The sequence below is a fragment of the Phyllostomus hastatus genome, unplaced genomic scaffold (genome assembly GCF_019186645.2).
Source record: "Phyllostomus hastatus isolate PE091 unplaced genomic scaffold, TTU_PhHast_1.1 phas_scaffold_555, whole genome shotgun sequence".
Classification (NCBI taxonomy): Eukaryota; Metazoa; Chordata; class Mammalia; order Chiroptera; family Phyllostomidae; genus Phyllostomus; species Phyllostomus hastatus.
The window spans coordinates 12,872,714-12,887,993 of NW_025334036.1; the positions used below are offsets into that span (position 1 = coordinate 12,872,714).

Sequence of the window (15,280 nt, forward strand, 5' to 3'; positions counted from 1 at the left end):
AAAGGCAGCAATGGGCACTGTGATCGGCTGCTACTTTTGCTCGGTTTGAGGGCATTTGGGAAATATTGAAGTACGAAAAAAGCCTTTTCTGCATCTTTTCAGATGATAATTTTTGTATTTTGTTAATAGATTCCACTTGCTCATGGTGCATATCCTTTGCATGCGTTGTTGAATTGCTTGGCTAATATTTTGTTTAGAATTCTTCCATATACATAAGAAACACTGGCATGCAATTTTTTTCTTTTATTTGTAGTGTCTCTGTAGTTTTAACATTAGGATAACCTTGGCTTCATAGGGTTTAATGCATTTCTTTCTCTTCTAATTTTTTAAATCGTTTCAGGAGAGTAGGTATTAATTCTTTAAAGGCTTGGTAGAATTCACCTATAAAGCTGTCTGGTCCTGGGCATTTTTGTTGTTGGGAGCTTTTGATTGCTGATTCAGTTTTTACTAGTTGCTTCTCTTTGTTGTTTCTGTTATATTTATTTGGGCTCTCTGATTTTCTTGATGAGTGTGGCTTGATTTATCAGTTATGTTTATCTTTTCAAAGAAGCAACTCTTAGTTTCATTTATTTTTTCTAATTTTCGTAGTTTCTATTTCATTTATTATGCCCTGATCTTTATTATTTCTTTTCCCTTCTTTTGACTTTCAACTTTGGTGTTTTTCCTAGTTTTGGCCATCAAGACTTTTGTTGAAAAAACTCAGCTGGTGATTGTAGTGACAATCCCAAGTACATGAGTGGTTTCTCTCTTCGTTGCCTTCAAAATTCGCTGCCTTAGCCTTCTGACAGATGATAACGTGTCTTGGCATCACTCTCTTTTGAATTTATTCTACTTAGAGTTTGTTGTGATTCTTGGATTTCCAGATTGTTGTCTTTTATCCAAATTGTCTAGTTTTGAGCCATTTGTTACAATGATCTCTCTCTTCTCCATTTAGGAACCCCATAATACCCATATTAATTTATGTGATGATGGCTTATGAGTCCTATGAGCTGTTACTTTTCTTCAAACTTTTTTTTGGTCTGCAGGCTTGATCATTTTAATTGTCCTGTGTTCAAGTTTGCTAATTCTTTGTCCTGCTGAATCAAATCAACTATTAAACTCTTCTAGTGAAATTATCAATTCAGATATTGTGTTTCTCAGTTCCAGCGTTTGTTTGGTGACTTACTATTAATTCTATCTCTTTGCTGAGATCTCCCTTTGTTCCTTTGTAATTTTCCTTATTTGTAGTTTTTATTTCTGTGTTTTTCTTTAGTCATTTGAGCCTATATAAGAGAGTCCCTTTAAAGTCTTCATTGAGAGTTGCTTTATTTGAGGACGCCCAGTGTCTCTGCTGCTTCAGAGACATTTTCTTCCATTTGCTTTTCTTCTGTTCTACTGACCATGTTTTCCTATTCCTTTATATCCTGTGTGATTTTTTTTAAGTTGAAATTTAACATTTAAAGAACAGCCGGGACTCCCAGTGTTTGTAGAGTGTCTCTGGGCCATCTGAGTACTCTGATGCGCTGGGCCAGCTCTGAATGTAGGGACCAGTGAGGGAAAGGTCCTCTTAGAGCATGTGTCCTGCTTATGCCTGTGTGTGACTTTCTTGGCACCCCTGTAGAACACACAGGTTCTTTTGAATGTCTTCATTTTCCAAAAGTCAGTCTTGGGGCTCCAGGTGGTTGGCAGTATATGTCTCCACCCGTAATCTCTGGTCCCAGGTTTCTGCACATCTGCCGCTTGTGGCCCCAGTAGTGGCTGTGTTCCTGCATCTGAGATCGAGTTTGGTAAGACAGACCAGTCCTTCAGGCAGCCTGGGGTCGGCAGTGACGTTTCAGCGTGTGCTTTCCTGCTCCTGGTTGGAGAGAGGGAATTGGGATCTGAGCTTTCAGTTTCATCATACTGACACCACCCCGTGGCAGGGAGGTGGTAGGCGGGGGGAGTAAAAGAAGCCCTCAGACTTGCTGCTGTTTTGCATGTAGTTTGTTTAATGATTATCAGATTGGTTGCTGTAGACTGTTGTCTGTCTTTCAGATTCTGGACAAGTTTATTTTAGCTGGTTTACAGTTCTTTCTAATATCTCCATAGGAGAAGGACAGCTCAGACATACTGGTCCACCATGTATTTCACTGATGTCAGTGTTCTGTAGTCACTTTTTAAAATGTTGATACTTGTTTCCTTGCCCTGAATGTGCTTTATCCTTGTGGACATCCTGTGTGCTTTTGAAATTCCTGTGCATTCTTCTGCTGTCGTGTACAGTGTTATAGAAACATCACTTAAGTCAAGATGGTTGATGGTATTGTTTAGGTCTCCTATAATCTTCCTGAGTTTTGAACTTAGGAATTGCTTTTATGGCATTTAATTTTACTCTTAAAAATACCACCTTTTGCCCTAGCTGGTGTACCTCGGTGGATTAAGCATGGGACTGTGAAGCAAAGAGTTGTGGGTTCGATTCCCAGTCGGGGCACATGCTTGTCTTGCAGGCCAGGTTCCTCAGTGAGGGGTGTGCAAGAGGCAACCACACATTGATTTTTTTTCTCCTTCTCTTTCTTCCTCCCTTCTTGTCTGTCTAAAAATAAATAAAATCCTTTTTTAAAAAAAGAATACCACTTTTTCCCTAAATGAAAGCCAACCATGAAGTCCTAGTATGTGAGGAAGCTCTCAGAGCTTTGTGATTTGCATAGCAGGGCTGTGAAAAGCACTTACCCTTGAAGGAGAGCAAACATGGGGAGGCTAAGGCAGCAAAGAGGTGTGGTGGGGTGAAGGACAGCCCCCTGGTTTTTCAGGGGCACAGTGTTCAGATACAGTAGGTTGGGGTCCATTGGTCTTGAGGAGAGTGGAGGATGCACTGGGAGGCAGGGCTGAGGTATGGGAGAAAGATCAAGGGCATGGATCGCTTGCATACTGACGGGGCAGAGATCAAAGGACCCTAAGGAGAAGAAAAGTAGAGTTCTTAAAAGACCAGTTGTTGAAAACAAAAAATAAACCCTAATAAGTAGCGGTCTTCGTTTTGAAAGAGGTAGTTTTATCCTAACTTCTGGTAGGACAAAGGGCACGTTTTATTTCAGGGTGCCGTGTAAGTGGGTCTGTGACTGGAGGGAGGGGTGATGGAACCAGGGTAGGAGGTAGGGCGTCTACTGGCCGACATCAGGGCCATCTGGGGGCTCTGGGGCCCATACCTTGTCACCCTGTCTGCGTCCATCTAGAGAAGGTCTAATATGAGGTAGGGCCACAGTTCTTGAATTTGGCGCCCAGGGACAGATGGGCAGAGAACCTGATGACCCGTGGAATCCCTCACAAATGGGCTGGAATAGAACCCTGTGAGCACTGTGCCCACGTGACACCCACCACGCTCCTAAGTCTGCCATCAGCGGCGGCCGCCAACTCCCTGGGCGGGTGGGGAAATGTCAGATGCCCAGTCCCCACTGGCCATCCCATGGAGGAGCCACCAGCTGAGTGACCACAGGCACATGCTGGACAGCGATGGCAATCTGGGAAGCAGACCCTGTCCCAGCTTCGTGGAGATCAGGAAGTTTGTGGGGAGAGAGAGGTCCTCCTCGGTTCTGTCCTTCAACTGGAAAGAGGAGAACCTGCTGAAAAAGAAACTCAGTTTTCTGGAGTCCATGAAGAAGTACGAAGCTAACGCCTGGCTCCGGGAACAGAAAACCTTTTACAAACGATACCAGATGAGGCTCCAGACCCTGGAGCTGGAGCATGCCCGGTTGCTAGGCAACAAGGACCTGGTCCGACAGCTCACCTCCCAGAATAAGTTGTTAAACTATACCAGCAGCATGGTGGACGAGAGTGAGGCAGCCGTGAAGGCGATAATTCAGGCCAGCGCTGGGAAGGAGGGCAGGATGCGGCTCAGGGGCAGCGCAGGTGGAGACAGATCCCCGTCAGTCCTCAGCGAGGGTCTGCTCGACCAGTCGCAGGCCCAGGCCCCAGCCCCTCCCTCGGCAACTTTGAAGGTAGACTGGAGGCCAGAGAGATGGATGACAGCTGTGACTATAAGGGGGTCTCCCTCCAGAGTGGAAGACAAGCCAGCTCTGGCATTTTCTTTAGACGCCCTGGGTGCTCCAGAGCCAGGATCGCAGCCCAGAAGGCTCCTTGTGGACAGCAGGCGCATGAGCACCGTTCAAAGTCACCTCACAGATGTGGACGGTGGCAGGAAAACAAAAGACAAGTTTTTGCAATACATAGTCTCGGGGGATAGGGAGGTAGAGCATCTCAGGAAGATAGGACCAGGACCCAGGGATAACCTCCGCAGTCTCACGGAAGTGCAGGTGGCCAAGGCGCTCCTGGCCCGGAGGCGAGCTGTACTAGGGTGGGAGTACCTCGAGCACGAAGGAGCTAAGTGCCTGGAGGACAGCACCCAGAGTCACCCTTGGGCCACTCGGGTTCTCAGGATGGCTCTTCCCACAGGCACTTGGGGAGGGCGGCGAGGGAGCGGCGCGTGGGCCCGGGGCCAGAATGCCCGGGCCCCCGAGAAGGCAACATCGCTCTTTGAGTAGGCCTGATAACGAATGTGAAACCATCGTGTCGCCCTGGCCACCTTGTTTTCTCAGGCCAAGGCTCAGGTTTCTAGCTTTTTCTGTATGGATGTATGTAAATGCTGCGGCCAGGGCACAGAGCTCCACGTTGGAGAGCTGACCTTTTACGTCATGTTTCCCCCTTAAACATCACAATACAGTTACTTTTACTTTTGTCACCAGAGCAGGGGTTTTTTGTTGTGTTTTCTTATTTTTAATCGAATTTAATAGGGATATATTGGTTATTAAATTATATAGGTTTCAGGAGTACAATTCTAGGTAATACATCATCTGTACACTGTATTGTGTGATCCCCACCCCGAGTCCAGCCTTCCTCCTCTCTTCTACGTCCCCCACAACCTCCCTTCCCTCTGGTCATTACTACACTTTGTATCTATGAGGGTTTGGTTTGGTTTGTTTTGCTTAATCCCTTCTCTTTTTTCACCCAGCCCCTCATCCTTCCTCCTCAATTGCCAACTGTCAGTCTGTTCCCTATGTCTATGTGTGTGTTTCATTTTGTCCGTTAGACTCCGCATGTGGGGGAGAGCATATGGTCCTTGTTTTCCTGTGTAGCTGGATTGTTTCACTGAGCATAATACTCTCTAACTGTGCCCATGCTGTTGCAAAAGATAAGACTTCATTCTTTTCTATAGCTGAGCAGTGTCCACTGTGTGAATGTACCACTGCTTTTCTGTCCATCTACCACGGCTGGGCTCTCGGGCTGCTTCCAGATCTTGGTGACTGTAAGTGACTCTGCAGTGAGCATGAGGGTGCTTCTAGTGTTTAGAATTAGTGTTTCAGGTTTCTTTGGGTATATTCCCAGAAGTTGAATTGCTGTGTCAGAAGGCAGTTCTTTTCTTAATTTTTTGAGGACCCTCCATACAGCTTTCTGCAGTGGCTGCCCCAGTCTGCATTTCCACCAACAGTGTACAAGGGTCCCCTTTCTCCACATCCTCACCAGCACTCATTTGTGGATTAATTGATGGTGGCCATTCTGAGAGGTGGGAGGTGATACCTCAGTGTGGTTGTAATTTACGTCTCTCTGATTAGTGACGTGGAGCATCTTCTTGTAGGTCTGTGGGCCATGTGTAACTAACTCCTCTTTGGAGAAGTGTCTGTTCAGGTTCTCTGACCAGGTTTTAATGGGGTGGGGGGTTTGTATTGAGTTATATTAGCACTTGATAAATTCTGGATGCTAAGCCCTCATTAGATGTATTGGCAAATACGATCTCCTATTTCATGGGTCGTTTTTTCATTTTATTGCTGGTTTCCATTGCTGTGCAGACACTTTTTAGCTCAATGTCCTATTTGCTAATTTTTTGTTTCCTGTGCTCAAGGAAATATATCAGAAAAAATATTGCTACGAAAAATGTCTGAGATTTAACTGCCTATGTTTTCTTCTAGGATTTTTATGGTTTTGAGCCTAATTTAAATATGTAACCTGTTTCGAGTTTATTCTTGTGTATGGTGTAAGGAAGTGGTCATGGTTCATTTTCTTCCGTGTTATCTGTCCAATTGTCCCAACATCGTTCACTGAAGAGATTCTCCTTACCCCAGTGTATATTTTTGCCTCCTTTGACAAATACTAACTGACCATAATGGTGTGGGTTTGTTTCTGGGCTCTCTGCTCTGTTCCATTGACCTACAAGGGGGAACCCCTCTCCTTACAAAAAACGGAATTTATTTATAAAAAATTGTGTGCTTACATGTTTAAACTTCAGGCACCTTCAAAATTCTCTCCAGTTGATGCAATACACCCATTGAAACTTTTTCCCACTGCTTAAAACAGGTTTTGAACTCATTGATTTTGGTGCGTTTTAGTACTTCTGCATTTTTCTGGTTAAATCTCTGCCACATCAGCAAATTGTTTCCCTTTGAGCACTTTCTTCCTCCAGAGAAGAAGAAAAACTCGCTTAGGGCAAGACTGGGTGAATAGGGAGGGTGGGGCACAGGGATCATGCGCTTTTTCCTCAAAAACTCTTGAACACTCAGCATGGTGTGGGCGGGTGTAATCGTAAATCACCCATCATGACATGGGCAAACACTGAAAGAGTCTTCAAAAAAGATCTACCAAAGCCAAATGCAGCCTCTCACCACAATGCCAGCTGGTACAGTGATGAGATGGGTTCCTAGTACACTCGCCTAGAGGAGGGAAGCCTGGACTAGAAGAGGCCGACTCTCCTGAAGATAAATCGGGGGCGGGGGGGTTAGGTCCCCCTTGTATATGTGTTTTTGTGCTTCTAACATGTTGTTTTGAAACTTCACACTTCAGTTAGAGTAGGACGGAGCAGGTTTGTCTGTCATACCTGTTAATGCTGTTCCAAGTGTCCCATGTCCTTTCCACAGCTCTGGTTTCCTACGCAGTACATGCCCGTGTGCTCATGTGAAACGGAGATGGCCCGTCGGAGGGAGGCAGGCAGGCAGGCAGGCAGCCTTGCAGAACCCCTCTGCTCATGAGCCTGTGCACGCTCTGCCTTGTGATGTTGTATCAGGATTGAAGTCTCAGGTCACATAGCTTCCTGATCACTTTCGGATAACACAGTGTCTGTTGGTTTGGGAGCAGTAAGTCCACACTGGTGAGACATCCGAATGTCACCGTGTGCCCCAGGTGAAAATGGAACTCCTAATGGGGCCTTCATGAGTCAGAAGTGTGAGACCAGGTGTGCTCTTGCTGGTTCTTTTCAGCTTCCTCCCAGTCCCTCTTTCCCTACTCAGGTTACCCTGTTTCTGGCCCTTCTGGAAGGGTGGGGGCGGGGGTAGTGAGAGAAAAGGCCTGGCATGGCCTCTCTCCACCAGATGCACTCCGCTGTGATCCCAGTGGCGAATCCTCCACTTCTGTCCCTCACAGCTGTGTTTCCCAGCCTCTAAGCATCATGGGGACCCGGTCCCCACGTAGGTCAGCATTACGTTACGGGTTCAGGGTGAAGGGAGGCCCCCAGCTTATGTAATGGGACCGGTGTTAATCACTCTGGCAGCAAAACCAGACAAAGACAAGGAAAGTAGAGATAGAGCAGTATTTATTATAAAACATAGATGCAACTATTTTAGCTCAGTTGGTTGAAGTGTTGTCCTGATAAACTAACGTTACGGGTTCGATCCCCAGTCAGGGCGCATGGAAGAAGCAACCAACCAATGAATGCGTAAGTGGAACAAAGCAATGTTTCTGTCTTCCTCTCTTCCAGTCCGTCTCTAAAATCATTAAAAAAAATTTTTTTAAGTACTATCAAATTGAACACACTCCTTAGCTGTGAGACATTTGCCACTCGCCCAGTGGCTGCCCTGATGAGGTCGCGGGTGGTTGGAGTAAGTTGTGAACAGTGTCGTCATGCAGCTGCTCCACACAGAGGCACAGATAAAAACAACTTCAACGAATCAGCTCACTCTGGAGGGTGACAGTCACTTAAAAAAAAACAAAACCCGTAGCTTCTCCCTGATTGGACTAGAAAAGTACCCACTTGCTGGGCTGTCATCCAAGGTCATGTAGAAACACTGGGTGAGTGGGTGGGGTCTCTGTGGGTGGGGTTGCATGGGGAAGTGCCCAGAATACGTGGCAAAATGGGGCAAAGAGCCAAGGCCTAGACTCTGGTGGGTTGGGATGCCCGGCATAGAAATTGATTCAGAGGGAAACAGGTTTGAGACAGAATATTTACATTAGCACGTTGGGTTTTATCAGAAGGAGCAAGAGAGAGTAAGTCAGGAAGGGGAGTCGAAGCTTTCAAGAGGGTGCAGCCAGCGTGGGTGTTGGGCCTGGAGTGGGCGTGGTGGGGAAGGAGGATGTACCAGATGCCTTAGAGGGGAAAGTGCTGGTGTAGTCCTGGGTGGAAGACGTTACAGACTCGGGGGGAAACAAACCAAAGGCAGAGATGCAAGATGAAGGGGTTCCTTTGCAAGAACAAGAAAGGAAGCAACTTCAAGGTCCCAGAAAGCCCCCCTCAGGATGGAATCTGAGCTAGACAGGGTCCTGGGCCAGAGTCCTCGGGGCCAGTGGAAGTGACCCAGAGACCCTTAGGTGGAATTAGAGCGGCATCTGACCACAGAGCTCCTTTGAACACTCTTTTCGAGTCCTGGCTGGTATGTCTTAGTATGTTGGAGCATCATCCCATGAACAAAAGTTTGTGGGTTCGATTCCTGCTCAGCGCACATGCCTGGATTGTGGGTTCAGTCTCTAGTCGGGACATGTACAGCAGGCAACAAATTGATGCTTTTCTTGCATTGAGGTTTCTCTCTCCTGCTGTCTCTGTGAAAGCAGTGAAAAAATGTCCTCAGGGGAGGATCGAAAAATAATAATAAAAATAAAATTCTTTCAAATACCCATTAACATCAGTTTTCCTTGGCTGAGGTAGTGAGGTTGCAGTGACCAGAAAGTCCTTGAGGAGTGCCATGCATGAGGCCTCCTGTGCAGGTAGGTCTGGGGGTCCATTAGGGTGCTAATTGGGGGTCTCATTCACAACACTTTCTGCAGCAGGAAGACACTTAAGACAGGTGAGTAGTACGAGTTCGCAGGGCAAGGATGACAGCGGGGAGAAGCAGCTGGAGATGTGCAGGTCTTAGAGTTGTCTGTATTTTCATTAGACTGACTCCAGGTAACTGGTCGATGGTGTAGGACTCAAAACTACACCATCTGTACTCTGTACTGTGTGCTCACCAGCCCCGGGCTGGTCTCCTTCTATCACTATCTGTCCCCCTTTACCTTCCTTTACCTCCCACCGCCTTCCCTCTGGTCACCACCACACTGTGGTCGTGTCCATGAGTGAGTTTGTTTTTGCTTGATCCTTTGCCTTTTATACCCAGCCCCTAATACCCATGCTACCGGCGGCTGTCGGTCTGTTCTCTGTGTCTGAGTCTGTTTCTGTCTTGTTAGTTTATTTTGTTAATTATATTCCACATGTGAGATCACACGGTATTTGTCTTCCTCTGGCTTATTTCACTCAGCATAATATTCTCCAAGTCCATCCATGAGGTTGCAAAAGGTAAGGTTTCCTCTTTGTTTTTCCCGACCAAGTAATACTCTATTGTGTGAATGTATGCAGCTTTTGTGCCCACTCCCGTGCTGAAAGGCACCTGGGCCGCGCCTCGTGTCTTTCATGTTTCACTAGCCTTTTGCAACAAATCTCTCAACAAAACTGTTTTGGAACGTGGAAGCCCTGTTTAGGCTTCTGCGTGCAACTTAAAATACGTATCATTCTGTTTGATTTGGAAACCCAAGTTTTTGAGCACATGTGGGTTTTTATAATAATAATATTTCCATCATAGTTGGTGTACAGTGTTGGTTCCAAGTGTACAACTCCGTGATTAAAGGTTTATATGTCATTCAAACTGATCAGCCAGTCAATCCAGTACCCACATAGAATCTCATGGTTATTACTGTGTTGTTGACTACATTCCTTGGGGTGCACTGCACATCCCATGACTAGTCCGTAACTACAAATTTGTGCTGCTTAACCCACTCACCCTTCATACCCAGTCCCCCACCCGTCTTACATCTGGGAACCTTCACAATGGTAAACAAGTCTGCTTCTGGTCTGCTTGCTCATTTATTTTTTTGTAATTCCATGTACAAGTGAAATCACGTGGTCTTTGTCTTTCTCAGTCTGACTTGGCTCACTGAGCACAGTGCCGGCCAGACCCATCCACGCCCTTGCAGATGCGGGAGTTCATTCTTCCTCGTTTTTATGGCTGCGTCCTGTTTGCCTCCACGTTCTCCATTATGCACTCATCTGTCAGTGGCACTTAAGTCGCTTCCATATTCTGGCGGTCGTGAGGAACGCCTCAGTGAGCAGGCGGGGGTGCGTTTCTTTTCTAGAAACCTAGTTGACTAGGTTTTTGCAAATATCCCAGGAGTGAAACTGGGGTATTTGTGTCCAGGTCTCTCTTGTCTGATGTCAGTGTTGCCACCCAGCTTTTTTCATTTCCATGTTCACGAAGGACCTTTTTTCTGTCTATTTCAGTCTGTGTGGTTTTATTTGAAGGCAGTCACTGGTAGACGGTGAGGGTCCTGTTTGTTATCCATTGACCAATGTCTGTCGTTTGATTGGAGCATTGAACCCATTTGCATGTGAAGTGATTGTTTTGATTTTGGGGGGGCCTCCACTGGCTTCTGTGTCCTGCAACTCCTGGCCGCGGCAGCGCATGCCACGGGGAAGTCACAGACCCCCAGGAAATGGCAGTGCAGCCTGAGACCAGACTGGGTGAGCTCTTTTAATGTCTCTGGTCTGAAACGCTGGCCGTGCTGGGCAGAGGAACACTGGTTGTAAGTCCTGGTGTTCATCATTCTGCATATTCCATGCCAGTCCCTGTGGACTGCAAAGCTTGGCCGAGAAATCAGCTGACAGTTTCGTGGGGGGAAACTGCTCCTCCCTCGCTGCTTTTCAGATTCTTTGTCTTCAGTCTTGGGCATTAGGATTATGACGTGTTCAATTATGATGGTCCTCTTTGGGTTCACCTTGGTTGGGACTCTCTGAGCTTCCAGGACAGGTGTGTCGTCTTCGTTCACCAGGTTAGGGAAGTTTTCGTCATTTTTTCACATGGGTTCTCAGTCCCTTGCTATCCCCTCTGGCCCCCTCAGGCCATGAATGTTGGCGCAGTTGAAGTTGTCCTAGAGGATGGAACCCCCTGGGCCCGCAGTACCCTCATGGTTTTGGATTCTTTGTTTCTTTTGCTGTTTTGATTGGGTGTTTTTTGTACTTCTTGATCTTCTGAATTGCTGATTTAGTCCCCTGCTTCATCTGATCCACTGTTGATGCCCTCTGATGCGGGCTTCATTTGTTAGTTCGTTTCTCATTTCTACGTGGTGTGGTCAGCCGCCACCTTTGCCCTGCCCAGGGCTACCAGCATGAGCCTCAGTCACCTACAGGTGTGGTTACCTGTGCTGGGGTTTGAGGTGCCCAGGAGAGGCCAGGCAGGAAGCGAGGCCAGCTGCTCCTAGTGCTGGGCCTGGGGCCACTCAGGGAAAAGTGCAGGGTACGTTGGGGCCAGACACTGCTTATATGGAGTGTGGGAAAGTCAGCAGCAGGAACCATGGCTGGCCTTTTGTGTGGAAAAGCCACTGGAAACAGCTTGGGAGGGCCCACAGGCTGGGTGAGGGCGGGGTCTCAGGATCCAGGGGGCTGGGTAAATGGTGTCAGCTGCAGAGCTGAAGCGGCACTGGCTGCCCGCCCTGTAGGGCAGGGCTGAGAGGAGCAGGGGCTGCTGCGGGCACTGCTCTCTGGGAGAGAGCTGCCCCTCCAGACAGACTGTAGAGTTCCCATATGGCCCTATTACCCAGGGCTGTGGCTCAGAGGGGAGAGTCCCAGGAAGTCAGTGCACTGGCCCTTAGGAGAACTGCCTGGGACTCCTGCAGCCTCGGTCTTACTCAGCCACTGCCCCCACTGGTTCTTCAGAAGTCTGGGGGCTCCTCTGACACTGGAACCACCTGGGTTGGGGCCTAGAGTAGGGTTGGGGACCTCCATTGTCCCTCCCGACCTTCAGTGGCCACATCCCAGTGTGAGAGTAGCCTCTTGCACATTTCCGTACCTCTACCCACTCTGACATGGCTTCTAACTCGCTTATGCATGGTTTTTTAATTTCTCAATTACTGCTGGCCATTCATTACTGTTTTGTGTTAGTTTCAGGTGTAGAACACAACAGTTACGCTGTCATGCACTTTACAAAATGGCCCCAACACTTACTGTGCCACGTGGCCCTGCACAGTTGTCACTTGGTGACTCTCTGTGCTGCATGTCACGTGCCCGGGACTGTCCGTACCCACTTGTCTGCCGGCCGTAAACCCCGCCCTCCTACCCCCATCCACACACCCTGTTTTATGAGTCTGTTTTATGTTGTTCTTTATGAATCTCATGGTACGTGTCTTGAGTATGCCTCTGAGGTTGGTCCATGCTGTCTCAAAAGGTAAGGCTTTCGTATTTTTTATGTCTGGGTAACGCCAGGTCGCAGGTGCGCTCCACTGCTTTTTCATTCCCTTGCTTGTTGGTGGGTACTTGGGTTGCTGCCGTGTCTTCCTACTGTACGTAAGGGTGCATTTATTTTTGAATTAGTGTTTTGGGGATTTTTTATATATACCTAGAAGTGGGATTGCTACATTATAATTGCTTCTGATTTTTTGAGGAAGCTCCATACTGGTTCCCACAGAGTGACCCAGTCTGCATTCCCACCCACAGTGCCCAAGGGTTCCCCTTTATCCACACCCTCGCCATTGCGTGTCTGTTGATTTATTGATGAAGGCCAGTGTCTGATGGGTGGGAGGTGATACCTTGCTGTGGTTTTAATTTGCATCTCTGAGTGTCAATGATGTTTCACATCTGTTCATGTTCAGTGACCGTCTGTGTGTGCTTTGGAGGAGTATCTGTTCAGATCCTCTTCCCATTTTTGATTGGACTGTTTTTTTGGTGTCGAGTTGTGTGCACTTTATAAACTTTGGATGATAACCCTACCAGATGTATGGTTAGTGACTATTGTCTCCCACTCAGTAGGTGGTTGCCTCAGTAGGTAGGGGGTAGGAGAATCCCTTCTCGGATTCTCAATTGCTGTGTGTGTTGTACGCACAGCCATGAACTGACCTTTGCCTCAGCCTGTGGGCAAGAGAGCCCTTTGCAAAATGTGCCCAGGGTGGAGGAGGAAGCACCTGCTGTGGTGACCATGTCTACTGCTTTCACCCTCCCTGAGCTCCGGACGGCTCAGTGCAGAGTAGTGGTGGGGGCAGGGGTGGGGCAGGACCGTCTCTCACATCTAAGCAACAGGGAGCAGGTAGTCTGGATCACCAATAACTTTTTCTCTCAAAATATTTTTAAGGGTAGTTTATTTTGAACTGCTTGTTAAAAGCCTAGTCTATATCTGATAACCTATACTCAGTTACCATTCAGAAAATTCCATACAGACACGTCATTACAGGTGCAGAACTTCGATAGGATAGTGATGATGAAACGTGAGAACTGGAGAGCACAGGTTTCTCCACAAGTTTATTATATAAAAGGCCCCCGGGGAGCGCTCGTCTCCCTTTCATGGCACGCAGGGAGAGGCCCTGGGGAGGGGGACTCAGCAGCAGGAGCAGCCCTTGCATCTGGCGGGGTTCACAGCGCACCCTGGAGCGCGCTGTCTTCCTTTCCAGGGAGCCGCGGTGGAGTGCGCAGTCCTCGCTCTTTGCTAACTGGTTAAAGGGGCGGGAAAGACACCTTGTCCCTCCTGCCAGTTTCGGACAGTAACCTGTGGACCTGTCATTCTGCTTAAAACAAGGCACAAGCTCAGCGCAGCAGCTGCAGCTTGTAGTGAAAGGATATATCATGTCTCTCCTCAGTTAAAAATACATAATCCTTTTATTTTATATTGCAGTAAAAGAAATTGACATCGTACACACAGAACACTAGAAAGGGGAAGCTACTTCTGAATGTCCAATAATTTAAGCCTATTTGTACGTGAAAGTAGCATTTAACACTTAAGTTTTGGGGTAAAATTTAATCTTTGGGGACACATGAGGGGGAACTAGGGACTTGGAGGAGTAGTTCCGCTTCTCCCAGCTGCGCCTGCTGCGCGACTTGGCCCGCGATCCCCCATCAGGGGCCGTCCTTCCCTTATGGGACACGAGAGGATGACGGCACAGAGGGAAGACTTTGGATTGTCTATTTAAATGCAGGTAATAATTAATCAAAATTTATTTTTATTTTAAGTGCACTTCCACATGCTTTGTGTTTAAAAACAACTTCCTAACGTTCTTGCAACTGGCTCGACTCACCATTTCTTTTGGCCGAATGCACTTTTCCCCAGTAAACTTAAATGACAACGACGACAAGAACACAACGAGAATGGAGACAAGCCCTGTCCTTCACCTACTAGGGACGGTGAGTGGCTACAAAGCAGGTCACTGCGGGACACACGAGGACGACACTGGCACGAGTGGCTGGACTCGGTAGTGCGGGGACTAAAGCAGAGCTCTGAGGGCTGCAGGTAACATTCCGAGTTCTCCCTTCCATCTTTATTGATTTCAAGATTTTGCACAGAAAACTCTTTGGGGACTAGAACAGCAGCAAATGCATCACACTGTTTTCAAGACTTCAAGTTTCAAAAGCAAATTGTTTTAAAAAAAAATACAGTTCCTGATTTGAGTTGGCTACAGGGACGAGGCAGAGCGCGGACTCACTTGGAGGTTGGCTGCGTGGCCCGCGGGCGGGCACGCCCCTCCTTAGGGGGGTGGTTTGGTTGGTGAGTGTCTTCTCAGTACTCAAAAAGGCTCAACCTCAAGCAGTAATAAACACAAGCAAAAGTGATTTAACCATTAAAATAAATATTCAGAAAAACCTCTCTGTACATACAAGTGAAAGGATAAGTAACACTTTCACACAAAAAAATAATTATAATAAAGGCTTTGTTCATATAAGTAGCTGACTGTGCTGTCTGTCCCAGCCCCCAGAGCCCCGGCAAGGAAGGGAGCGCGGAGACGGTGACTCGCCCGCTACCTCACAGCCTGCGCGCTGGGCCCCACCCTCCACCTCAGCCCTCCTGGGGTATATGTTCACATTGCAAATTTATTTTTCCTTTCACTGCTTTCCTTCCTTCTCTTTACAGCATGCCAAACCCTTTGGCGTAAGTGATGGCCTTCAACAATCTTTCTTTGAGTTTCTCTTTGCTGGAGTATTCCGGCAGTAAAAGGACATTAAAGCAAGTATGAGATGTAGGCAACCTAAACAGAGAAAGGGGAGAACAGAACCGTTAGTCGGGGGTGGGCAGCCCTACTGTGTGCAGCTGAGGGCTGGCAGTGCAGCCTGCACCAACGGTGCAGGGCG

At 47.5% G+C, this 15,280-nt stretch overlaps 1 protein-coding gene across 3 annotated transcripts in view; it reads right to left on the reverse strand.

Annotated features, from left to right (window-relative positions):
* Window positions 1–13,285: 13,285 nt before the first annotated feature.
* UBE3A (ubiquitin protein ligase E3A) overlaps window positions 13,286–15,280 on the reverse strand; it is a 55,221-nt gene continuing 53,226 nt past the window's right edge. For all 3 annotated transcript variants that reach the window (XM_045824766.1, XM_045824764.1, XM_045824765.1), the window contains one exon: window positions 13,286–15,177. In XM_045824766.1, coding sequence (XP_045680722.1) covers window positions 15,057–15,177 — 121 coding nt within the window. In that variant the 3' untranslated portion in view covers window positions 13,286–15,056. The remainder of the gene's footprint in view (window positions 15,178–15,280) is intronic.